This window comes from Bos taurus, chromosome 29 (assembly GCF_002263795.3).
Source record: "Bos taurus isolate L1 Dominette 01449 registration number 42190680 breed Hereford chromosome 29, ARS-UCD2.0, whole genome shotgun sequence".
NCBI classification, from domain to species: Eukaryota; Metazoa; Chordata; class Mammalia; order Artiodactyla; family Bovidae; genus Bos; species Bos taurus.
The window spans coordinates 300,529-326,424 of NC_037356.1; the positions used below are offsets into that span (position 1 = coordinate 300,529).

The following is a 25,896-nucleotide window of genomic DNA, read 5'->3' on the forward strand; positions in this document are numbered from 1 at the left end:
CATCAGAAGCGACCAAACAATTAAGATGGTGAAACCTCTGAGGCCAAATCCTTGTCCTAGCTCTACCCTGTTCCCAACTGCTCACAGAATGGATCATGTGCCTCTTATGTTGAAGTGACCACTTATTTGCTCTCCTGCCTCCTTGAAAGAAAGGAAAGAAAATTATGTTTTGCCACTGATTTAGCCATATGAATCTCATCTCATCATCCTTTTCTGGGTCTGAAGCTGCTATCTCTAAAAGTGCCATCTCATTGTGCTTTGTATCGGTTAGTGCTGGAGAAATCTTGAAAAGCATATGTACAAAACTTTTAAATTTTTATATTATTTTGGAACTTTGCTTCTTTGGGGTTGAGGCACACTGGTCACCCCTCTGCCTGTAAGAGCTCTCTACAGTCTGTGGGCTAGCAGTGTGCTGATCTTTTAAAGTTTCTTTCCCTACCCAATCCCCCTTTTTTGATGAGGTTTCAGTGAGGTCTGTTAGGTGTGCATCTTGCAGCTTAATTGGCTTAAAATGTTCTCTCCTTTGGTGTCTCTTTGGGGACCAACTGGGAGAAAAAAAAAACCCAATAGTGTAACCATTTTGATACTGAAAATTGATAAATGTCTTTTTTAAATAAAGAACCAATACCTCCAAAAAAAAAATGCTTTGCAAATATTTTGTAAATAAAGTTAGTTGAGATATACCTTGTTCCTGGCTTCTATATTGGTGTTGCAGGAAAGCAGCTTTGCTGCAAGTGATATATTCTGGCAAAAGACAGCGTAGTGGAGAGCAGTGTTCCCACAGACGTCCATGACATTTGGGTCAGCACCATGCTCCAGCAGAAGAGTCGCACACTCCTCTTCTTGGCATTCTATGGCCTGTCAGTGTTGCACCAAGAAACAGAGTGTAAATTCTAGGAATTCAAAGTAAACAGTCCACAAGCTTCACCAGTTTGCTACATTTAATGAGATGAATTCACTTTTAGTGTCAGTAGTTAAATCACATCCACCTCCTGTGGACACGGTTCACTGCCCCGTACCTTCATCAGTGCTGTCCTGTTTTCATTGTCACATAGGTTATGCAGGCATTTTCTCTCCAGGAGCAGAGTGACCACTGCTGAATGGCCATTGGCACAGGCCACGTGGAGGGCAGTCTTATGAAAGCAAGAGGAGTTTTCAGGAAACTTTAGTGTTACTGTTTCAAAACAAACAACTGTTCCTGTGATTGAAAACATTCAATAGCATGCTATTCCTATGGCTCTAAAACAAATATTTTGTTTCCTTCTGGAGAAAGAACATTATATATTAGCATTAGCTCTTCTTAACACAATAATGAAAGAGCAATTTACTTGAATAGAATGACCATGACCTTGAGATTCAGCTCAACTTGGGTTTGAATTTGACTTTCACTCTGTCACTTAGCTGTCGCTCAGCCTCTCTGTGCCTCTCACAGGACAGCACTGCGATGCTTAAATGAGATTCATGCAAAGAGTTTACAACCATTCCTAGCACAGGTAACAGCTCAGTACCTGTTAGGTAATATAATCATACTTATTACTATTACTACTATTTTACAAGGACAACATCTCAATGAAGTCAAAGGATATCATACCTCCTTTGCAGATACATTTTGAGGATTAGAGACAACACTGTGCTTCAATGATTCTAATACCTTCATTTTCTGACATTTTAACGTCTCTGACATTGGAATGAAATTTGTAATTTACAATATCTGTACAACTATAATTGGTAGCATTTTTGTTTGCTCATTTCTCATTTTTCCTGTTGATCTAATTACCATAAGGTCTTTTTGTCTAAGGTTGCTTCTTTTTAATTAAAATACAGATGATGCACATTACTTATTATTATATGTTACAGGTACACAACATAGTGATTCACAATTTTTATAGGTCATACTCCATTTAAAGTTATTATATGATATTTGCTATATTCCCCATGTTGTACAATACATCCCAGTAGCTGGCAAGATTTTAGTTCCCCCACCAGGTATCGAACTCTGGGCCCACAGCAGTGAGTCGTAACCACTGGATGACCAAGGAACTTCCTAGATTCCCTTGACTTCTGAAAAGGCTGAAAGTCGTCAGAAAATATCAATCCTTAAAAAAATTCTAAATAAAAATTGGAAGTGAGAAATCATTTTTATCCATGCCACATTCCTATGAGTACCAAAAAGACAAGCCTTGTCTGCTAATCTGACTTGCCTATAGACAGCTTGATCTATAGAGAGTTTTAAATTTTTTATGTTGTTAAAATGTTAAATCAACATCCAGATTTTCTTTTTTTTTTTTTTCCTTTTCTTTACTTTCTTTTTTTTTTTTTTGATGCCGAAATCCAGGAAACTCCAGAATTCTTACTTTTGAAATCATTCTTAGAAAGGTGTTTGGGGTGGGAGGGAGGCTCACAAAGAAGGGAATATATGTATACTTACAACGGATTTATGATGTTATACAGCAGAAAACAACACAACATTGTAAAGCAATTATTCTCCAATTAAAAAAATTAAGGTTAAGAAACAGTAGAAATAGGAAAAACAGAACGTCTCTGTCAGCAGATAAAATTGTATAAATAGGAATCTGAGTTTTATTCTGGTACTTTTCTCACTGTGCATATTTGAAATGTTTGATCCATACTCTATCTGAAACTTTTTGGTGAGATAAAAATTGAGTTACTTTTCTCTTTTACCAGGTTATTTCTCCACCATCTACACACAGTTTATCATTTCTAATTGAAAAAGTCATCATTTTCAAGTTCTAAAGTTTTACATACATTTGGGTGTTTGGGCATTCTGTTCCATTCATTTATCTATCTTTTCAGTTGTTAGTAAACAAACACTTTATAGGCACTTATAGCACATTTTGACATCTAGAAGGGCAAATCTTCCTCTACTATACAAAACTTTTAATTTCATCACAACAATTAAAGACAGCATATGTAACCCAAAATCTTTAAAACCATGAAATGTTGATTTGCTTTAAATATAGAAAGACCATACATCCTAAGAAAATGTCTTCCTATTCAAGGACACAGCCAGCTTCCTACTTCAAAGCTGTCTTCTACGGTCCTTCAGCAAAGAACACATATACCTAAGTGTACACTAATATAAAATGGATATTGAATTGTATCTGAAGAATTTTTAATCCAGAAGTTGATTTGGCATGGGAATTACTTTGCCCAACTATGCAGTTTTCTGTAATATATAACCTTATGGTATAAAAAATGTATATATTAAAAATAAGATATTGACAACATCAGAAATCTGGCCACTGCCATGATCCACAACAGATGATCCATGAAGAAGTGCTTTCATAAATCGCATGAGAAAAAATGTGAGAGCCAGAATGTTCAGAAGATTTCTTGAAGGCTATGTAACTTGAGAACTGTTACTCATGAGTACACCATGCTAACCCATGCAAAGAAAAAGTAGGAGGAAGAAAGGAAAAGCAGATGCTATTCATGTTTCATTTCATTTCTGTGATTACCAACATTCAGGTAATGACTTCAAAACTATCAGTAAAGCTGTATAAGGGGAATTATAAGTGGGTCCAAAACCAGCGAAGGCTTTTTGCTGCCTATAAAGTCTGTGGGGTGCTGGATCCCAGGAAGGTATCCAGGAGCCTTGGAAGGGAAACTCACAGGAGGGATCTCTGCCAGGCCCTTCCACCCTGCTTACCTGTTCATCTTGTCCCTGTCGTTCAGGTCATTTTTTCCAAACAACAGAACATGCTGCACTTTGGCTATGTTACCCACAATGGCAGCTTTGTGGATCTTTCTGAGGTCTTTGTCTCAGATGAGGTTCCCGGGCTGGACGTTGATTCCATGATCTCTGTCTCTCACCGGGTTGATGGAGGAGCCAAAGGTTGGCACACCCTTCTTACTCCTGAAGCCAAAAATCTTCTTCATCACAGAGCCTACAGACTCCAAACACACCTCACCTCTCCCTCGGCTCTTCACAGCCCCCTAAACCCAACAAGAGCACTACAGGTAAGCCAGAGCCATCCCACCACAACCTCCCAGCTGGGAAGCTCAACAGTTTGGAATCTTTCATCGCAGAATGATCATTGCTAAGCAACACCTCTAAACACATTGCCCATGCTCACAGAGGCCTGGCGTGCCAGCCCAGTGCTCATATGCAAGAACTGTAAGTTCATTTCCTGAAAGAAACAAACAATATCAATAAACCCTTACCTAAATTAAGAAGGAAAGAGAGGAAACTGAAATATAGAAATGAAAGTGACATTATAATTGTATAACTGTCAAAATAACTATAGTATCCAAAGCAATCTACAGATTCAGTGGAATTTCTATCAAATTATCAATGGCATTTTTCACACCACTAGAACAAAAATTTTTACAGTGTGTATGGAAATGAAAGACCCCAAATAGACAAAGCAATCTTGAGAAAGAAAAGCTCGATGCTTGGGGCTAGTGCACTGGGACGACCCAGAAGGATGGTATGGGGAGGGAGGAGGGTTCAGGATGGGGAGCACATGTATACCTGTGATGGATTCATTTTGATATTTGGCAAAAACTAATACAATTATGTAAAGTTTAAAAATAAAATAAAAAATAAAAAAAATAAAAGCAAGAGCCGACAGAATCAGGTACCCTGACTTCAGACTACTCTGCAAGCTTCAGTAATCAAAACACAGTACTAGCACAAAAACAGAAACATATTGAATGGTCAATGGAACAAGAAGAAAGTCCAGAGAGAAACCTACTTACCTGTGGTCAATTAATCTAGGATAAAGGAGGCAGGACTATACAAAGGAGAGAAGACAGCCCCTTCAATAAGTGGTGCTGAGAAAACTCAACAGCTACATGTATAAGAAGGAAATTAGAACACTCCCTAACATCATACACAAAAATAAACTCAAAATGGACTAAACACCTAAGTATAAGACAGGTCCTGTAAAACTCAGAGGAGAATATAGGCAGAACACACTCTGACATAAATTACAGCAGAATCTTTTTTCATCCACCTCTTAGAGTAATGAAAATAAAAACAGAAATAAGCAAATGGGATATAATTCAACTTAAAAGCTTTTGCACAGTGCAGGAAATCATAAACAAGACAGACGACAACCCACAGAATATTTGCAAGTGATGCAATTGACAAGGGATTAATCTCCAACATATTCAAACAGCTCAGATAGCTCAATATCAAAAAGCAAACAACCTGGTCAAAAAATGAGTATAAGATCTAAATACACATTTCTGTAAGGAACACCTACAGACGACCAAAAAGCACATGAGGGATGCTCAGAAAGGATGCTCCATATCACTAATTACTATAGAAATGCTGAAATACTATAATAACATATCATTTCACACCAATCAAAATAGCCACCATCAAAAAATATACAGACAATAAATGCTGGAGAGAGTGTGGAGAAAAAGGAATCCTTCTACACTGCTTATGGAATGCAACTAGGTACACCCACTGTAGAAAACTCTATAAAGATTGCTATAAAAAACTAAATATAGAGTTGCCATATGATTCAGCAATCTCAGTCCTGGGCATATATTTGGAGAAAACCATAATTCAAAAAGGTACATGCACCCCAATGTTCACTGCAGAACTATTTGCAATAGCCAAGACACTGAAGCAACCTAAATGTCCATCAACAGAAGAATGGAAAAGAAGATGAGGTACACACACACACACACACAATGAAAATGGAATATTAGTTGGCCATAAAAAGAAATAATGGCATTTGCAGCAACACAGATGGATCTCAAAATTACAATACTAAGTGAAGTAACTCAGACAGAGAAAAACAAGTATCACATCACTTCCATGTGGAATTTAATAAAAATAAACTTATTTACACAACAGAAACCAACTCAAAATATCTCAAAATCAAATTATGATTATGAAAGGGGAAACATGAGGGGAAGGACAAATTAGGAGATTGGGAATAACATATATACACTATTTTCTAGTAGTCATGTATGGATATGAGAGTTGTACAATAAAGAAGGCTAACTGCCGAAGAACTAATGCTTTTGAACTCTGGTGTTGGAAGTAGACTCTTGAGAGTCCTTGGGCTGCAAGGAGATTAAACCAGTCAATCCTAAAGGAGATCAATCCTGAATATCCATTGGAAGGACTGATGTTGAGGCTGAAGCCCCAGTACTTTAGCCACTTGATGGGAAGAGCTGACTCATCAGAAAAGACCCTTATGCTGGGAAAGATGGAAGGCAAGAGGAGAAAGGGGACAACAGAGGATGAGAGGGTTGGATAACATCACCAAATCAATGGGCATGAATTTGAGCTAACCCCACAAGATAGTGGAGGACAGAGGAGGCTGGAGGGTTCCAGTCCACTGGTCGCAGAGTTGGACACGACTGAGTGACTAACATTTTCACTTTGAATATAGAAAACTTAACAGTGCTGGTTTTTAAATCGCTTAAGTTAGCTGCAGAGAAAATACTTAGTATCAAAAGTACTTAGATACTACTGTTTAAAAGTAGTATTCATACTACTTAAAAATAGTATTTTTTAAATACCATATAAATCTTCAACACACAAAAGTATTTCCCTTTAATAAAGATTTTCTCATCATGTTTAATGAGAAACAACTAAAATGTCATGGAAACAGTCCAGAAGGGAAATTTTTACTATTTATCTTTCAGATCATATATTTTTTTCTTCAAAATCTGTACATATTCTTGTGATGTTTTCAAAAGCAGGTCCTGAGACAGATTTGACCCATCTGTAGCTCCTAGAGGAGACAATACATAGGACTCAGATTCAAATTCAGCAGCAGCTGGAAAGAAAAAGAATTACATTCTTTATTTAAAATACTTGAGTTAACTCAGTATTAGGAAAAACAAACAAACAAACAAAAACCTGAGATATTTCTAAGTGCTCTGAAAAATGAAACACATCTATAAATGACAGAAAACAAAATACAAGATTACAATTATATAATCAACCCATGGTCCCACATGTGGCTGAGTATCAGAGCTTCTGGCTTTCTCATTCTTCAATCATTTGCTCAATAACTATCTGCTAAGGTGCTGTGACAAACACTGGAATTACAAAATGAATGTGACACAGTCACCCTGAGAAATGATAATGCCATAAACTGTAAAAATAGATGAACAGACAAGTTCTATATAGAGTCATAAATACTAAGACAGGTATACAAGATGGCACAAGGAACACTCAGAAGGGACAGCCGGCTTTGTGTCAATACTACCACCTTTTTGGTGGAGGTGCTATGGAAGTAGCTACCTGAAGGACAGGTAAAAGTATGAGTCAGAGGGGAGAAGCACGTACAAAGACCAGAGGTGAGGAAACAAATCTGTGGGATCCTATACAGTCTGGCTGGTTAGATGCACAGCTAAGGGGCAGAGTAAGGTGCTAAAGAGATAAGGCCAAGTACTTTGGAAGGACCCAAATTGATGCAGGTGTTTGGAGCTTTTCCTGAGGGCAAGAGATAAACTAGTGACAAAGTCAATGACACAGAAATTATAAAGTCACCCACCAAGTGACAGCTATGCAAACATGACTGCTTGAGTCTGGGTGTTCTAGCCTTAACCACTACCAGTCACTTGAGACATTGATGAACTCCATGCTTTCTGAGAATGGTGTCAGGGTGCAGATGGACAGTTCCACAGTGATGGCAGTAATAGAGAAAGGATACAGCCAGAAATAATAGAATAATAATAATAGAAATACATAGACCTTTTGAGATTTGTTTTTAAACTATGGAACATGATGAATAAATGAGGAAGAAGAATATTTTTGACTATGACTGCTCATGCTTTCACATTTTTCATTAGCTATGTATAAGAAAAAAATATTTAACATAGCATCTTTTATCCAAACAATGGAAAGAGATGCCATTTATTATTTACAGTGTATTTCAGAAATCAATATCTAAATTTAATTCATACATTTTGGCAACATACCTTCTCTTAGTTCTCTAGTTATACTCCTGTCCAACTCCTGCCACATCTGACATAAGTCAAATATTATTTATCTTTAAGTTAAGCAAGAGATATTATCATAGGAATGTTATACAGCTTAATAAATGTGACATTTAAATAATACTTTTAGAGACTAGACGTAACTTGAAGATTACTTAAGTAGAAAAATAATCACATAAATAAAAGAAAATGCATTCCTACTTATTCCACTTATAACAGAGAACATATATATGGAACATTAATCTGATAAAAAGTACAATAAATATCAGTCTATCGAGTACACATAATTTCAAAGAATTAGAGAATGACCCATGATCCTAGGAATGACCCACAAGATTACTATCTTCTGCCCCTAACAGCTCCTGCCCTAAATACATACTTCTGAGACTTTTATTTTGATTTCTAGGTAAGGATCCTGTTCAAGTGGAGGAAGTAGTTTGAGTTGAATGTTATTAAGGAGAACACACCCGCAATTTTCTTTAAACTTTTCCATTTAACAAAAATACAGAAAGGTGAGAAAATTATACACAAGAAAACAATGTACCAGCAAGTTTTTATTCTAAAGGTGTTTAGTGAGTAGGATTAACACATAACTGTTAGTTTCCCAACTATGTCCCAGAGAAGGGGAAGGTCCCACAGGGGTCACTGCAGGGTTGAGGAACTGAGAAGTCACAAGTGCAGAACCTCTGGCCACTCCTTTGGCTAAACGGCTTTATACTTGTCTCCGTTTTATATAATATGGTTCCACACAAAAGTGTTTTTTTCTTTTTTTTAAAGAAAGGTTGTTTTCTTTGAAAAAAAAAAAAAAACTTTTTGTAAAGTATGAGAGTCATGATTTAGGCAAAGTTCATAATTCTACAAAAGAAGTAAGAAAACCAATGACTTTCATACTGAGTCCAGAGTCCTATGCCAGCTACTTCCTCAGACTAAGAAAAAACACATAGATTTTTAAAATTTTAATTGGAGGCTAATTACTTTACAATATTGTATTTGTTTTGCCATACATCAACATGAATCCTCCACGTGTGTGCATGTGCTCCCCATCCTGAAGCCCCCACCCACCTCCTTCCCCATACCATTCCCCTGGGTCATCCCAGTGCACCAGCCGCAAGCATCCTGTATCCTGCATAGAACCTAGACTGGCAATTCGTTTCTTACATGATATTATACATGCTTCAATGCCATTCTCCCAAGTCATCACCCCGCCCACCCCCACCACCCCCCCACAGAGTCCAAAAGACTGTTATATATATCTGTGTCTCTTTTGCTGTCTCTCATACAAGGTTATCATTACCATCTTTCTAAATTCCATATATATGCATTAGTATACTGTATTGGTGTTTTTCTTTCTGGCTTACTTCACTCTGTATAATAGGCTCCAGTTTCATCCACCTCATTAGAACAGATTCAAATGTATTCTTTTTAATGGCTGAGTAATACTCCATTGTGTATATGTACCACAGCTTTCTTATCCATTCATCTGCTGATGGGCATCTAGGTTGCTTCCATGTCCTGGCTATTATAAACAGTGCTGCGATGAACATTGGGGTACACGTGTCTCTTTCCCTTCTGGTTTCCTCAGTGTGTATGCCCAGCAGTGGGATTGCTGGGTCATAAGGCAGTTCTATTTCCAGTTTTTTAAGGAATCTCCACACTGTTCTCCATAGTGGCTGTACTAGTTTGCATTCCCACCAACAGTGTAAGAGGGTTCCCTTTTCTCCACACCCTCTCCAGCATTTATTGCTTGTAGACTTTTGGATCGCAGCCATTCTGACTGGAGTGAAATGGTACCTCATAGTGGTTTTGATGTGCATTTCTCTGATAATGAGTGATGTTGAGCATCTTTTCATGTGTTTGTTAGCCATCTGCATATCTTCTTCGGAGAAATGTCTATTTAGTTCTTTGGCCCTTTTTTTTTTTTTTTTTGTGGTTAGAAATGTTTTATTTCTTTTTTTTTAATTTTATTTTTAAACTTAATAATATTGTATTAGTTTTGCCAAATATCAAAATGAATCCGCAACAGGTATACCTGTGTTCCCCATCCTGAACCCTCCTCCATCCTCCCTCCACATACCCTCCCTCTGGGTCGTCCCATTGCACCAAACGTAAGCATCCAGTATCGTGCATCGAACCTGGACTGGAGACTCGTTTCATACATGATATTATACATGTTTCAATGCTATTCTCCCAAATCTCCCCACCCTCTCCCTGTCCCACAGAGTCCATTAGACTGATCTATAATCAGTGTCTCTTTTGCTATCTCCTACACAGGGTTATTTTTACCATCTTTCTAAATTCCATATATATTGGTGTTTTTCTTTCTGGCTTACTTCACTCTGTATAATAGGCTCCAGTTTCATCCACCTCATTAGAACTGATTCAAATGTATTCTTTTTAATGGCTGAGTAATACTCCATTGTGTATATGTACCACTGCTTTCTTATCCATTCATCTGTTGATGAACATCTAGGTTGCTTCCATGTCCTGGCTATTATAAACAGTGCTGTGATGAACATTGGGGTACATGTGTCTCTTTCCCTTCTGGTTTCCTCAGTGTGTATGCCCAGCAGTGGGATTGCTGGGTCATAAGGCAGTTCTATTTCCAGTTTTTTAAGGAATCTCCACACTGTTCTCCATAGTGGCTGTACTAGTTTGCATTCCCACCAACAGTGTAAGAGGGTTCCCTTTTCTCCACACCCTCTCCAGCATTTATTGCTTGTGGACTTATGGATTTCAGCCATCTGACTGGCGTGAAATTGTACCTCATAGTGGTTTTGATTTGCATTTCTCTGATAATGAGTGATGTTGAGCATCTTTTCATGTGTTTGCTAGCCATCTGTATGTCTTCTTTGGAGAAATGTCTATTTAGTTCTTTGGCCCATTTTTGGATTGGGTCATTTATTTTTCTGGAGTTGAGCTGTAGGAGTTGCTTGTATATTTGTGAGATGAGTTGTTTGTCCGTTGCTTCATTTGCTATTATTTTCTCCCATTCTGAAGGCTGCCTTTTCACCTTGCTAATAGTTTCCTTTGTTGTGCAGAAGCTTTTAAGTTTAATTAGGTCCCATTTGTTTATTTTTGCTTTTATTTCCAATATTCTGGGAGGTGGGTCATAGAGGATCCTGCTGTGATGTATGTTGGAGAGTGTTTTGCCTATGTTCTCCTCTAGGAGTTTTATAGTTTCTGGTCTTATGTTGAGATCTTAAATCCATTTTGAGTTTATTTTTGTGTATAGTGTTATAAAGTGTTCTAGTTTCATTCTTTTACAAGTGGTTGACCAGTTTTCCCAGCACCACTTGTTAAAGAGATTGTCTTTAATCCATTGTATATTCTTGCCTCCTTTGTCAAAGATAAGGTGTCCATATGTGCGTGGATTTATTTCTGGGCTTTCTATTTTATTCCATTGATCAATATTTCTGTCTTTGTGCCAGTACCGTACTGTCTTGATGACTGTGGCTTTGTAGTAGAGCTTGAAGTCAGGTAGGTTGATTCCTCCAGTTCCATTCTTCTTTCTCAAGACAGCTTTGCTATTCAAGGTTTTTTGTATTTCCATACAAATTGTGAAATTATTTGTTCTGGCTCTGTGAAGAATACCATTAGTAGCTTGATAGGGATTGCATTGAATCTATAAATTGCTTTGGGTAGTATACTCATTTTCACTATATTGATTCTTCCAATCCATGAACATGGTATATTTCTCCATCTATTAGTGTCCTCTTTGATTTCTTTCACCAGTGTTTTATAGTTTTCTATATATAGGTCTTTAGTTTCTTTAGGTAGATATATTCCTAAGTATTTTATTCTTTCCGTTGCAATGGTGAATGGAATTGTTTCCTTAATTTCTCTTTCAGTTTTCTCATTATTAGTGTATAGAAATGCAAGGGATTGGCTCATTTATTTTTCTGGAATTGAGCTGCAGGAGTTGCTTGTATATTTTTGAGATTAGGTGTTTGTCAGTTGCTTCATTTGTTATTATTTTCTCCCATTGTGAAGGCTGTCTTTTCACCTTGCTTATAGTTTCTTTTGTTGTGCAGAAGCTTTTAATTTTAATTGGATCCCATTTGTTTATTTTTGCTTTTATTTCCAATATTCTGGGAGGTAGGTCATAGAGGATCCTGCTGTGATATATGTCAGAGAGTGTTTTGCCTATGTTCTCCTCTAAGAGTTTTATAATTTCTGGTCTTACATTTAGATCTTTAATCCATTCTGAGTTTAATTTTGTGTATGGTGTTAGAAAGTGTTCTAGTTTCATTCTTTTACAAGTGGTTGACCAGTTTTCTGAGCACCACTTGTTAAAGAGATTGTCTTTTCTCCTGGCACAGAGAAAATGAATATGTAAAACCTTCTTACATAGTTCAATAATGCTTGTGGCATGACATGACATAGTAGCTTTCTAACTAAATCATGTTTTAAAGGCAAGAACAAGAATAAATTATTGTCAAACTCCTATATGTAGCAGTCAGTTGATATAGTTAATTTATAAAGCATATTTTAAAACACACACACACACGACAGGGAACTTGAAGGAGAAAAGTTTCAAGGTGAGGACTTATACTCCTATCCTCCTTATGAAAGGTGAGGAGATTTACCTAACCAGTGAGTTTGGGAGAAGGAATTTCTCCCAAAGTGCTTGCTTGGTTCCAAATCTCTACTTTGAAAAGATGTATGTGCCCACAGCACCATGAACTTGGGTGTGCAGTAGGCAGCCTGTGTCTGGGATGGGGGTCAAGCATTTGCTTCCTCCTCTTAAGTGTCTGACTTAGGATGAAGTGTTCGGAGGCCCACTGTGACCACACAGCTAAAGCATGTACTCCAGTTTCACAGCTTTCAAGTACTAAGACCCAATGTAGATGCAGTGCTGTGAAAGAAACCTTAATTGCTCTCCTACGATGGCAAGAAGCCAAATGAGAAAACAGGTTGAGACTGCATTTAACAAGGGCTACTTTTCCGTGCATCACAAACATCAGGAAAACACCATTAAAACTATAAACCTGTGTGCACTGACTGAAATGGGTATTTTAATCACACTGATTGAACAGTGAAAACTGGTTGCAATTTAAAGACTCCCCATCATTGCTATCTTAGATATCATTCATCCAGGTGATGTCAAGGTAGAGATAAAGTGAGCATCATTTATAATGTTTAAATGTTTGAATTAACTACAAATCTAGAAATATTCTACAAATGCTCTGCAAGATTTTTTTTATTTAAAAACAATGCTATAGATAAAATAGCAATTAAAGAAAATGACAAAAATGTCATTTTTGTAAGAAACGACAAAATTTATGTAAGAAAATGACAAAAAATGTTAAGCTAAAACTAGAAATTAATGTTTTGGTTTAGTACTGTAAGTCTATTTAATTCATTAAAAAAATGATTTATCTAGGATTCCTTTAAACAAAAAGCATCTATATGTGGTTAGTGTTTAGATGCCAGTGATTCACTTATGCTTAGAGGCAGAAAAACTTCATTGGGTACAGCAGAGCTTGGAAATGATTATGAAACATTGCCAACTGAAATCAATTAGAAAGGAAGTGAAACATCTGAAAGAATACTTTTGGATACTAGGCAATAAGATTTCATTTCTAAAGTATAATTTAAATGCAGCTTTTCAAGAACTTTAATAATTTATTAAGTATCTCTTAAAATCAAGAACTCTGGGACAAAAAAAATCATAAAATTTCTGTCCCCTTTATTAGCACAGCTAATTATGACTTTTACGTAATGTGCATTAATTCAAATAAACAACTCAGAAGTTCACCAAATTAAAAACAAGGATCATTCATATCAGAAATCTGAAACCCAGTGGAAAAAATATAATAGAGCTAACCTTGGTCAAGTAAGTCTTCATACTGTTATTCAAATGGTGTGGAATTGAGGTAGAGAAACCTACATTTGTTCTTGGAGTAATATTTCCATTGAGCACTAAAAGATTATTGAAATTTCCAACACAAGGGGGTTCCAGGACTGGCCTCGTGCTAAGAGTGCTAAGTAAAGATTTGTTCTGCTCTTTCTCCACCTCAAGTTTGGTGCTGATCACTGTCAGCCTCTCATGTGTCCTGGGGAAGATGGAAAACATCAACTTAATGATTTGCATTTTTAAAGTTGCCATATAGTAAATGGAATTCCCAATAAACTGTTTGAACATTAAAAACACAGAGCAGACCTCCTGTAAACAGTGATAGTTGTAACCTTGTTCTAAGGAAGTACACATGTGTCTAGGGCTTTTCAAATAACAAGTCACAGTTGGGAGAGGAGAGAAAGGACATCAGAGAGAAAGGGAAGTGGCCTCACAGTGACACCTGCTGCCCTCTGGGACACACCTGTCTCCAGGAAACAGTTCAGGGATGAAGAAACACCCCATCCCACAAAGCCACTTTCAAGCATTTGTTTTCACCACCCTTGTATACACGTTCACTCACGACCTTGGAGAAATTAAGCTTTTGGCTCTGAGGAATCCTCTAGAGTCACAATCTAGAGGGGAGGACAAGAAAGTCAATGGGTGATTGAAAAGAGCTAAAACAACCCCAAGAACAATTACAAGTATCCCCTGCTTTTCCAAAGTTCCCTTTATGTTACTTCACTTCTAGGAAAGGTCTACGTCAGCATCTGTTTTTTGTTTTTTTTTTTTTAATTTTATTTTATTTTTAAACTTTACAATATTGCATTAGTTTTGCCAAATATCGAAATGAATCCGCCACAGGTATACCCACGTTCCCCATCGTGAACCCTCCTCCCACCTCCCTCCCCTACCCTCCCTCTGGGTCGTCCCAGTGCACCAGCCCCAAGCATCCAGTACCGTGCATCGAACCTGGACTGGCGACTCTTTCCATACATGATATTATACATGTTTCAATGCTATTCTCCCAAATCTCCTCACCCTCTCCCTCTCCCACAGAGTCCATAAGACTGATCTATACATCAGTGTCTCTTTTGCTGTCTCGTATACAGGGTTATTGTTACCATCTTTCTAAATTCCATATATATGCGTTAGTATACTGTATTGTTTTTCTTTCTGGCTTACTTCACTCTGTATAATAGGTTCCAGTTTCATCCATCTCATTAGAACAGATTCAAATGTATTCTTTTTAATGGCTGAGTAATACTCCATTGTGTATATGTACCACAGCTTTCTTATCCATTCATCTGCTGATGGGCATCTAGGTTGCTTCCATGTCCTGGCTATTATAAACAGTGCTGCAATGAACATTGGGGTACACGTGTCTCTTTCCCTTCTGGTTTCCTCAGTGTGTATGCCCAGCAGTGGGATTGCTGGGTCATAAGGCAGTTCTATTTCCAGTTTTTTAAGGAATCTCCACACTGTTCTCCATAGTGGCTGTACTAGTTTGCATTCCCACCAACAGTGTAAGAGGGTTCCCTTTTCTCCACACCCTCTCCAGCATTTATTGCTTGTAGACTTTTGGATCGCAGCCATTCTGACTGGAGTGAAATGGTACCTCATAGTGGTTTTGATGTGCATTTCTCTGATAATGAGTGATGTTGAGCATCTTTTCATGTGTTTGTTAGCCATCTGTATGTCTTCTTTGGAGAAATGTCTATTTAGTTCTTTGGCCCATTTTTGGATTGGGTCATTTATTTTTCTGGAGTTGAGCTGTAGGAGTTGCTTGTATATTTGTGAGATGAGTTGTTTGTCCGTTGCTTCATTTGCTATTATTTTCTCCTATTCTGAAGGCTGCCCTAAAACTTCTTCACAACAAAGGCAGCATCTGTTTTTGATAACAACAAAAAAAAGTTTTTTTGAAGAGACTTCTTGATTTCATATAAAAAGGTTCAGTGTTTGTTTTACAGTGAGAGGCATTTCACGCCCCATCCAGGGAGACTGGCCCAACTGAGCTCCTTCCCTGGAAGCCACACCCCACATCTTAGTGTCAAGTCACCACAACCCTGAACCCTATATGGGAGCACTTGTGCTTCACTTGTGCATATTCATTTTAGGCTTCAGGTGGCAGAACGTGCCCTCGGGTACCTGCTTCTTTGCTGTCTGCTCTTTTGGCTTATGAAGGGCTTCCTAGGAATGCTCTGCTTTCAGACAGTGGGGAAACCTGGACTAGGCACTGGAGGTGCCATCTGCCCTTTCCATCCCCCACAAACCGACCCCCACCTCAGTCAGGTCACCATACTATTTCTAGCCACTCTATGAATTATCCTGTCTTTCACTCCTGTGTTATTGCCCCCAATTTCACAAGCATGCCTTTATGCAGTGTGCTGCTGCTGCTAAGTCACTTCATTTCCGACTCTGTATGGTAAAACTTAAAAGGACACACTATTAATAGTTTGTCTTAGGGCGCCCTCTAGCAGTGACCATCTAGTTAGCTTTCACTTCCTACTAATCTTATGAACTGCGCTCTATAAAAATTAGGCTTTAGAAACAAATTAACGAACTAAATTTACTTTCTGTGATTCTGTGTTTTGACTTACTTGACTAGTTTACCTTCCAATGACTTTCTAACTTCTAGTTCTACTAGGTAGAATTGCTTATATTTTTCCAACTCTGCTTTATGAGAACCTTCTTGCAAAGTTTTCACCTTGGAGAGTTCAGATTCCAAGTCTTTAATTCTGAGTTCCATCTGATTTCTTATGGAAGCATTATTCTTCTCTTGTAACTGCTCTAAATTCTCCTGAGAGCTGCTTGTATCTAAGGCAAATTTTAAAAAATAACATTTTAAAAATAATCATTAACCTGGAAAATGATATTTGCTTCCTTTAGTTTTGAGTCAGTGATTCAGAAAGGAATTTTAAAGGTTAAAAAAAAAAAAGAGCAGACGTTTAAAACAATTATAGTCAATGTGAAGTGAATTGATGTGAATTATAAAATTAAAGTGGAATTATTGTTATAGTGGTGCTTAAATAATCTGATAATTCAAAGAACAAGATGATCAACTTAAAATGTCAAAAATTGAACAAGACAACTTAAAAATAATTCAAGAGGATGGTACCAATTCTAAACCACAATATTTTCTTTTCCTCCTAGTAGTCTTGTTTTATACCAATTGGTCTTATAAATGAAAGGATTCTCTAGTGAGAATCATTCTGATAGGTCAATTTGGTGATAACTGTGATGGAAACAGAAATATTTAAAGGGAGAAACAAGTGTCCCCTTCCTTCCAGAAAACTACCAAACCAACTGCTCTAAGGGAAGTAGAGGAAACACATAAGCTGTATAGATCCAAAACGTAATTTACAATGAGGTGAATTCAAGCACATGACAGAGGAACAAACTAACCTGCAAAAATAGGTTGACTTCCTTTCATTTCTCTATGAGATCCTGTCTCGCCCTTTCTTCAACCTCCCGTTTATACTGCTCTACTTGACTGTGTTCTATCATATTCATTTCTATATGACTTCTGAGGTTCACTACTTCTTGTTCCAACTTCTTCTTATTCTTCTCTAGTTTTTCACATTTCTTTTGCATTCCTCTCATGGATAATAACTCCTCTAGAAGAACTTGATTTTTTGCATCCAGGTGCAGATATTTTGAAGATGCAGTTTCCAGCTCTGCTGTAAGATCATCAATCTGCAAAAATAAAACAATACTGTTTGATAATGAGGCAAGTGGACTGAGCACAGCCTAACTCAAACCCAGGATCAAATAGATACAATGGCATCTGTATTGTAGAATGTAGGACCAGAGATTACTCAGAGAATCAAGAAAGAAGTTCAAACCACCAAGAGTCACAAAATATATTCTTCACTGTCATCATCTTTGTCACACAACATTTGCTCTTGATTTTACACTGTTTTCTATTTTTTCTCCATAAAATGACAACAAGTCACCTCTTAGTAGAATGTCTCTTACTCCTTCCCCCCATCTTAATGACCCATGTTTTAAAGAAATTTGAGAGATACTGTATTGGTCAACAAAAGAGTCCGAAATGCAGTACTTGGATGCAATCTCGAAAACGACAGAATAATCTCTGTTCGTTTCCAAGGCAAACCATTCAACATCACAGTAATCCAAGTCTATGCCCCAACCAGTAATCCTGAAGAAGCTGAAGTTGAACGGTTCCATGAAGACCTACAAGACCTTTTAGAACTAACACCCAAAAAAGATGTCATTTTCATTATAGGGGATTGGAATGCAAAAGTAGTAAGTCAAGAAACACCTGGAGTAACAGGCAAATTTGGCCTTGGAATACGGAATGAAGCAGGGCAAAGACTAATAGAGTTTTGCCAAGAAAATGCACTGGTCATAACAAACACCCTCTTCCAACAACACAAGAGAAGACTCTACACATGGACATCACCAGATGGTCAACACTGAAATCAGATTGATTATATTCTTTGCAGCCAAAGATGGAGAAGCTCTATACAGTCAGCAAAAACAAGACCAGGAGCTGACTGTGGCTCAGACCATGAACTCCTTATTGCCAAATTCAGACTGAAATTGAAGAAAGAAGGGAAAGAAGGGAAAACCACTAGACCATTCAGGTATGACCTAAGTCAAATACCTTATGATTATACAGTGGAAGTGAGAAATAGATTTAAGGGCCTAGATCTGATAGATAGAGTGCCTGATGAGCTATGGAATGAGGTTTGTGACACTGTACAGGAGACAGGGATCAACACCATCCCCATGGAAAAGAAATGCAAAAAAGCAAAATGACTGTCTGGGGAGGACTTACAAATAGCTGTGAAAAGAAGAGAAGTGAAAAGCAAAGGAGAAAAGGAAAGATATAAGCATCTGAATGCAGAGTTCCAAAGAATAGCAAGAAGAGATAAGAAAGCCTTCTTCAGCGATCAATGCAAAGAAATAGAGGAAACAACAGAATGGGAAAGACTAGAGATCTCTTCAAGAAAATCAGAGATACCAAAGGAACGTTTCATGCAACGATGGGCTCGATAAAGGACAGAAATGGTATGGACCTAACAGAAGCAGAAGAGATTAAGAAGAGATGGCAAGAATACACAGAAGAACTGTACAAAAAAGATCTTCACGACCCAGATAATCACGATAGTGTGATCACTCACTTAGAGCCAGACATCCTGGAATGTGAAGTCAAGCGGGCCTTAGAAAGTATCACAATGAACAAAGCTAGTGGAGGTGATGGAATTCTGGTTGAGCTATTCCAAATCCTGAAAGATGATGCTGTGAAAGTGCTGCACTCAATATGCCAGCAAATTTGGAAAACTCAGCAGTGGCCACAGGACTGGAAAAGGGCAGTTTTCATTCCAATCCCAAAGAAAGGCAATGCCAAAGAATGCTCAAACTACTGCACAATTGCACTCATCTCACACGCTAGTAAAGTAATGCTTAAAATTCTCCAAGCTAGGCTTCAGCAATATGTGAACCATGAACTTCCTGATGTTCAAGCTGGTTTTAGTAAAGGCAGAGGAACCAGAGATCAAATTGCCAACATCCGCTGGATCATGAAAAAAAGCAAGAGAGTTCCAGAAAAACATCTATTTCTGCTTTATTGACTATGCCAAAGCCTTTGACTGTGTGGATCACAATAAACTGTGGAAAATTCTTCAAGGGATGGGAATACCAGACCACCTGATCTGCCTCTTGAAAAATTTGTATGCAGGTCAGGAAGCAACAGTTAGAACTGGACGTGGAACAACATACGGGTTCCAAATAGGAAAAGGAGTTCATCAAGGCTGTATATTGTCACCCTGTTTATTTAACTTATATTCAGAGTACATATGAGAAACGCTGGACTGGAAGAAATACAAGCTGGAATCAAGATTGTTGGGAGAAATATCAATAACCTGAGATATGCAGATGACATCACCCTTATGGCAGAAAGTGAAGAGGAACTAAAAAGCCTCTTGATGAAAGTGAAAGGGAAGAGTGAAAAAGTTGGCTTAAAGCTCAATATTCAGAAAACGAAGATCATGGCATCCGGTCCCATCACTTCATGGGAAATAGATAGGGAAACAGTGGAAACAGTGTGAGACTTTATTTTTCTGGGCTCCAAAATCACTGCAGATGGTGACTGCAGCCATGAAATTAAAAGATGCTTACTCCTTGGAAGGAACATTATGACCAACCTAGATAGCATATTGAAAAGCAGAGACATTACTTTGTCAAAAAAGTTCGCTTGTCAAGGCTATGGTTTTTCCTGTGGTCATGTATGGATGTGAGAGTTGGACTGTGAAGAAGGCTGAGCACTGAAGAATTGATGCTTTTGAACTGTGGTGTTGGAGAAGACTCTTGAGAGTCCCTTGGACTGCAAGGAGATCCAACCAGTCAATTCTGAAGGAGATCAGCCCTGGGATTTCTTTGGAAGGAATGATGCTAAAGCTGAAACTCCAGTACTTTGGCCACTTCATGCGAAGAGTTGACTCACTGGAAAAGACTCTGATGCTGGATTGAGGGCAGGAGGAGAAGGGGACGACAGAGGATGATATGGCTGGATGGCATCACTGACTCGATGGACGTGAGTGTGAGTGAACTCCAGGAGTTGGTGATGGACAGGGAGGCCTGGCATGCTGCGATTCATGGGGTCGCAAAGAGTCGGACATGACTGAGCGACTGATCTGATCTGATTTGATATGTATTGAGTTATCTAGGGCTGAGTTAATAAATGCTTCCGAAAAGAAGATTGTGAAAATAAGACTCTCATTAATAATCTTATAAATATGGATTCTAATACCATAAGTCTTTTTCTGAACTATGAATAATTTTTGCTAATTTTAACTGCATTCCTAAGGAACATAATTCAAAAGGTTAAAGAAATCCCATCTCCTAACAGCTTAGTGAGATGATCCATACATTTTTCTGAACAACAACAGCAAACAATGCCTAATTTTTGTAACCATTTGTTACTTTTCACAGAACAGAACATACCAAGCAAAACAACAAACAAAATCTGTGGGAATTTCAGTGACACTGAGTTGCAAAGAACTGTCCTTTAGACAGAATGATTAATCGGTAAGTCGAGGTGAGTGGAGGTGGTGGTACTGAAGCTGTTTACAAATTCTTTGACACTTTTCTCTGAAATTCCCTCCCCTTAAATATGTGCTGGCCTCAGTAACTGATTTCTACTGGATAGAGTCTGGGGAAATTGACTTTTGCTCTGTGGGAAAGCCCACCCTTAGCATCAGTCACTATTCTGTGAAGAAGCCCAGACCACATACTGAGCACCTTGTCAGTGCCCCCACTGACTGCCCCCAACTAATGTCCCATCCAAAAGCCGGCTCCAAGTGCCAGACATGTGCATGAACTAATCTTCAGATGACTCTGGTCCCCACCTTCACAACATCCCAGCTGGTGCCGACTGGAAAAGAAATGTGCTGGCTTCACTAACTGACCCTTGCCCCAACACAAATTTGTGAACAAAGTAAATGCTGTTTTGAGCCACTAGGTTTTGACATGCTTTATTATACAATTTGCTGGCAATAAATACCTGGCACAGATACTGATATTAAAAATGCCATTAAAAATAACTAAAAGATGTGAGAATGCCTTTCAACATGGAAGTAGGTGAGATCTGAATGGATTCAGAGAAAGAAATGAAAACCCAAAGCGCTTCATGACATTGTAAACTGAATCCTGATGGCCCTTAAAGAGGCTGCTGGTGACAGCTTCTAGGCAAGAGAAGAAAATGACACTGAAACACAGGGGAAAAGAGACTCTTGCTACGAACCAGCTGAAAGTATCAAGGAGAGAGATAAGCTATCAAAAAAAAAAAGTGGGGGGACTATTAAATATAAAGGAGCCAGGCTCAATTATATTTGGGTTCAATATCTGTTATCTCCTTTATAGCATCTCCACATGTCCAGTGGTCAAATGATGCTAAAAGAGAGAAAAAGCTTCTGGGCTAAGATCAAATCTAGGGTGCTACCAGGAAAACATGGTCTAAAGGTGAAGCCTGTAGACAGTAAAACCCTTCATTAAGATCCTGGAAAGACTTAAGGTGGTGCCACAAATTCCTTTAAAGATCTTAAGGGTATAAGAATTTTAAAGGCGTCATCCTACAAACCTTCACAAGAAACCCAAGTTGCAGAGCTTCTCTCAAAAAAAGATTTGTGAGGGTAGCTTCTCCAATGACGTGAACCCCAATCCAATTCACAGGGCACTAAAAGCTTTAAAGAGAAACTTGGCAGCAAAAAAAAAAAAAAAAAGTGCTTGGCCTAACAGAGACCAAGACATACAAATGAGAATAGGCCTTTGGGATTTTCTTAGAAGTTCAATAAAGAGGAAGCTGGCTTAAGAAACATGACTCAGCTACAGACAGAGGTCATTTCTTATGAAAAGGACAGCACACAGAGCTCAGAGGGTAGAGCAAAGGAGAAGCACTCCTATGGGCAGGACCAAGTCCTCTTCAAAGAGCTAGCAGCACCAAACTTGACCTCAGAGCTGCTATGGACTACGGTGCCTCCTGTTTCCCATTTCAGAACAGGAGAGTCTAGTCATTCAGTAGAATGGTGGGGGTGTGGGTGGCAGATAACTTTTCCCTTTAGTTCTCAAGTCTTAGTACTGAGAGGGTTGTGCTCATAGGGTCACACTCTAGAAATCACACCCAGAAACCTCATCCCCATGTGCCATCTGTACCTGATGAAGATGGTAAGATCTCTACTTGAGCCTGGGCCTGACACTGTTAACAACTGAGACTTGTGAGGGAATGGGTAGGGAAAAGGGTATTTTTCATTGGAAGGAATATAAAAAATTGTGGCCAGTGAGTAACTGTGCTAGTTTCTAAATGTACACGTTAGTTTTAAAAACTTTATTCTGTAAAAAAGGTAGAATATAGGCCAAGTATAAGTGATTTGCTCCTATTGAACAGAAGATGATGAAAGTGATGCTGTGTGAACTGCAAAGCAAGGTTAGACATGGCAGCAGAGCTTCTGCCTGGCTCTCAACCTGGGAACCAGGCTCCATGTTGCGAGTAAGCCCAGGCTGCAAAGAGAGCCTAGGTGTTCAGGGTAGGTGTTTAACTTGTCTGCCTTCACCAAAGTCCAGCCAACCACAGATACCAACTATCAGACAAGAGAATGAACACACTTTCACCCGACTCCAACCCCCAGCCCTCGAGCTGCCCCACCTGAAGCCAAGGGGACAAGAAGTCAGCCATCCTGGCCACCTTTTTCTAAGTGTAGATTTTGAACAAAACCAATGTTGTTTATTGAAGCCACTAAACTTAAAGCTAATTAGGGAAAAAAAAACAGAAAAATGGATTTTTGAAAAAAAGAAAATAAAGAAACATAACTTAAATGCAGGTAGAAACTGGTCTCCTATAAACTGGAATATAATAAAAGATGAGATTTTTAATGACAATGTTGATGAGAAGAAGCATATAACTAGAAGGAAGACTTAAGAACTATTCAGGAAGAAGTTTTTTCAGGGTTCCTTTCAATTACAATTTCTTACAAATAGGCAGGAGTGACTCCTTAGAATTTCTGCTCAAGGTTGAAAACAATGAAGACTAGTAAGCAATGAGACATATGATTTGAACTATAAGAAATAATTAGAAATAGTTTAATTACCAAAATCAGACTTTTGACCTCATCTCAATTTAATGAAATTCTAAAAGAGATGGGTAGCTTTGAGTAGTTACTAATCTAGAACTCAATCTTCATTGTCCTCTCCTCAGAGAGAGACATAAAACACCACGAGATGCCACTTCATACTTGCTAGGATGGCTATATTCACAGAGACAGGTAATGACTAGTGCTGACAGGAATTTATAGAAATGGGAATGTTTTACATAACATACTTTGGATAAAAATATAAAATGATGCAGCCATGCTGGAAAACAGTTTGGCAGGTCCTCAAAAGGTTAAACAGAGTTGCTGTGTAATACAGCAATTCTATTCATAACTATATTCCCAAAAGAAGTGAAAAAATATGTTCACACCAAAACTTAGACATAAATGTTCGCAGGAACATTACTGACATTAGCCAAAAAGTAGAAACAACCCCAAAGGTCCATCAGATGATGAACGGATAAATAAAATGTGGTATGTCCATACAATAGAATATTATTGAGCAATAAAAGCAAGGAAATACTGATACATGTTAGATGTACCTTGAAAATATTATGCTAAATAAGAGAAGGCAGTCACAAAGGATACCATATTGTGTGATTCCACTGACACGAAATGTCCAGAAAGGGACATCTACAGTCAGGGAGTGGAGTCATGGTTCCCTCAGGCTGGGAAGGTCAGGAAGGGAAAAGTGGCACAGGGTGATTTCTTTGGAGGGTGATGAAAATGTTCTAACGTGGTAATACCTGTATAACTCTTTAAACACAATAAAGTTACTGAAGTGTACAGTTTAAATGAATGAACTGCATGGTATGTTCATTAGATTTCAACAAACCTGTCACCAAAAACAACAGATGCTTTGGGGTCATTAATGCTGTGCTGCTCAGCTTCAGATCACCAGCCAGGGTTCAAGACAGACAGAGTCAAGAGTGTGCCCTTTTTATCTCAAAATGATATAGGGAAAAGCTGTCTTTTTTAGTGGTGTTCAACCTAAAAAATTAATAGACAAATCTGTGTTTCACTGCTCAAAGCATGGAATGATTTATATTTCCCCAAATTTAGTGATTTTGGGGTTCTAAAACTGATTAAAAATTACCTTATGTTTTAGCATATTAATTTGAATATCCATTTCAGTTTGACTGGTTTTTAAATCTCCATGGAAACTAAGCTCTCATTTTCATATTCATTTAACTTCCTTCTTGTCATTTTTAAGAGTTTCTTAAATCTGTAGAAACGTATAGAATGAGTAAGTTCTTTAAGAGAAGATATTTAATAATTAAACAGATATATGTTCTATCAGATAAAACAAACAAATCTATAAATTGTAATCCTTTCTCATTGTTCAAATTTAATACTCCTTGAAAGCATAATAACTAAATTCTAATCTTAGATTAATATTATGAAGAAAAATTTTATCATATTTAAATGAACTGTGTGTGATATATGTAATATATGGGTTCTTATAAATAAGTTAATGTCAATTTTTAGCATGCTAGTGTGAAATATTAATTTAGTATTAAATATTAATTATAAACCAGAGATCAGTATTCAAGCTAAAGATGAAGAGATATGATATATGAATGTTTTTTGAAAAGACACAAGACATGTTTGTTCCTACTGACCACAGCCTCTACAAAAATAAAAGAAAGTAGATACAAAAAACCAACAAGATTCTCACTCAAAATTGAAAAAAAAAAAAAGAAAAATCTTTGGAGCCTGAATTAAGCGGGAAATAACCCAGGCTGAGAGTTTTAGAAGAAAGGAAATCAGAAGAACGAGAGAGGGTACCAGTCTCTTCAAGACTATTTTAAGAGATGTAGAAACTTGCCCAGCACATTGTTAACAAAATGCAAAGCAATGTATAGAAAATTAAGAGAAAAATATTAATGATAATCAGAGAATAACCCTTTGTATAATCATCTCTTGGCATCCACAGAGGACTGGTTGAAAAATCCCCCAACACTCTGTGGATACAAAATCCATGGATGCTCAAGTCTCTCTAAGCACATTTTCCCTATACTTTCAGTCATACCTAGATCACTTACATTATCTAATACAACATAAATGCTTTTATGTTATAAAAGCATTTTAAATACAGTTATAAATACAGTGTAATAAATACTAGCTATAAATACAGTGTAAACACTATAGAAATAGTTGCCAGCTTGAGACCAATCCAAGTTTTGCTTTTTGGAACTTTCTCAAATTTTTTTCCCTGAATACTTTTGATCTAGGGTTGGCTGAATCTGTAGATGATGAGGGTTAACCGTACTCAGCAAAAAAAACAGAAGCAGTTTTTTATCTTACTGATCAAAACATGGTCACTAATTTTATTATTCTGTGAGCTACACATAGATTTTTGTATGTAAATTTGATAACTAAAATTTTGAGGCAAAAAGAAAATATAAGCCAAATCAAGATACTTATTTTTAATTTTATTTTTTTTCAATTTTAATTTTTTATTTTTAAAATTATTTTAAATTTTATTTTATTTTTAAACTTTACAAATTG

General features: G+C 37.5%; 1 protein-coding gene across 1 annotated transcript in view; it reads right to left on the reverse strand.

The window, feature by feature from the left end:
* Positions 1 to 6,616: 6,616 nt before the first annotated feature.
* LOC789688 (ankyrin repeat domain-containing protein 26-like) overlaps positions 6,617 to 25,896 on the reverse strand; it is a 64,869-nt gene continuing 45,589 nt past the window's right edge. Inside the window, 7 exon segments of the mRNA XM_024987374.2 lie at positions 6,617 to 6,770; positions 7,921 to 7,966; positions 13,766 to 13,994; positions 16,375 to 16,584; positions 17,172 to 17,470; positions 24,482 to 24,558; positions 24,561 to 24,610. Coding sequence (XP_024843142.1) covers positions 6,622 to 6,770; positions 7,921 to 7,966; positions 13,766 to 13,994; positions 16,375 to 16,584; positions 17,172 to 17,470; positions 24,482 to 24,558; positions 24,561 to 24,610 — 1,060 coding nt within the window. The 3' untranslated portion in view covers positions 6,617 to 6,621.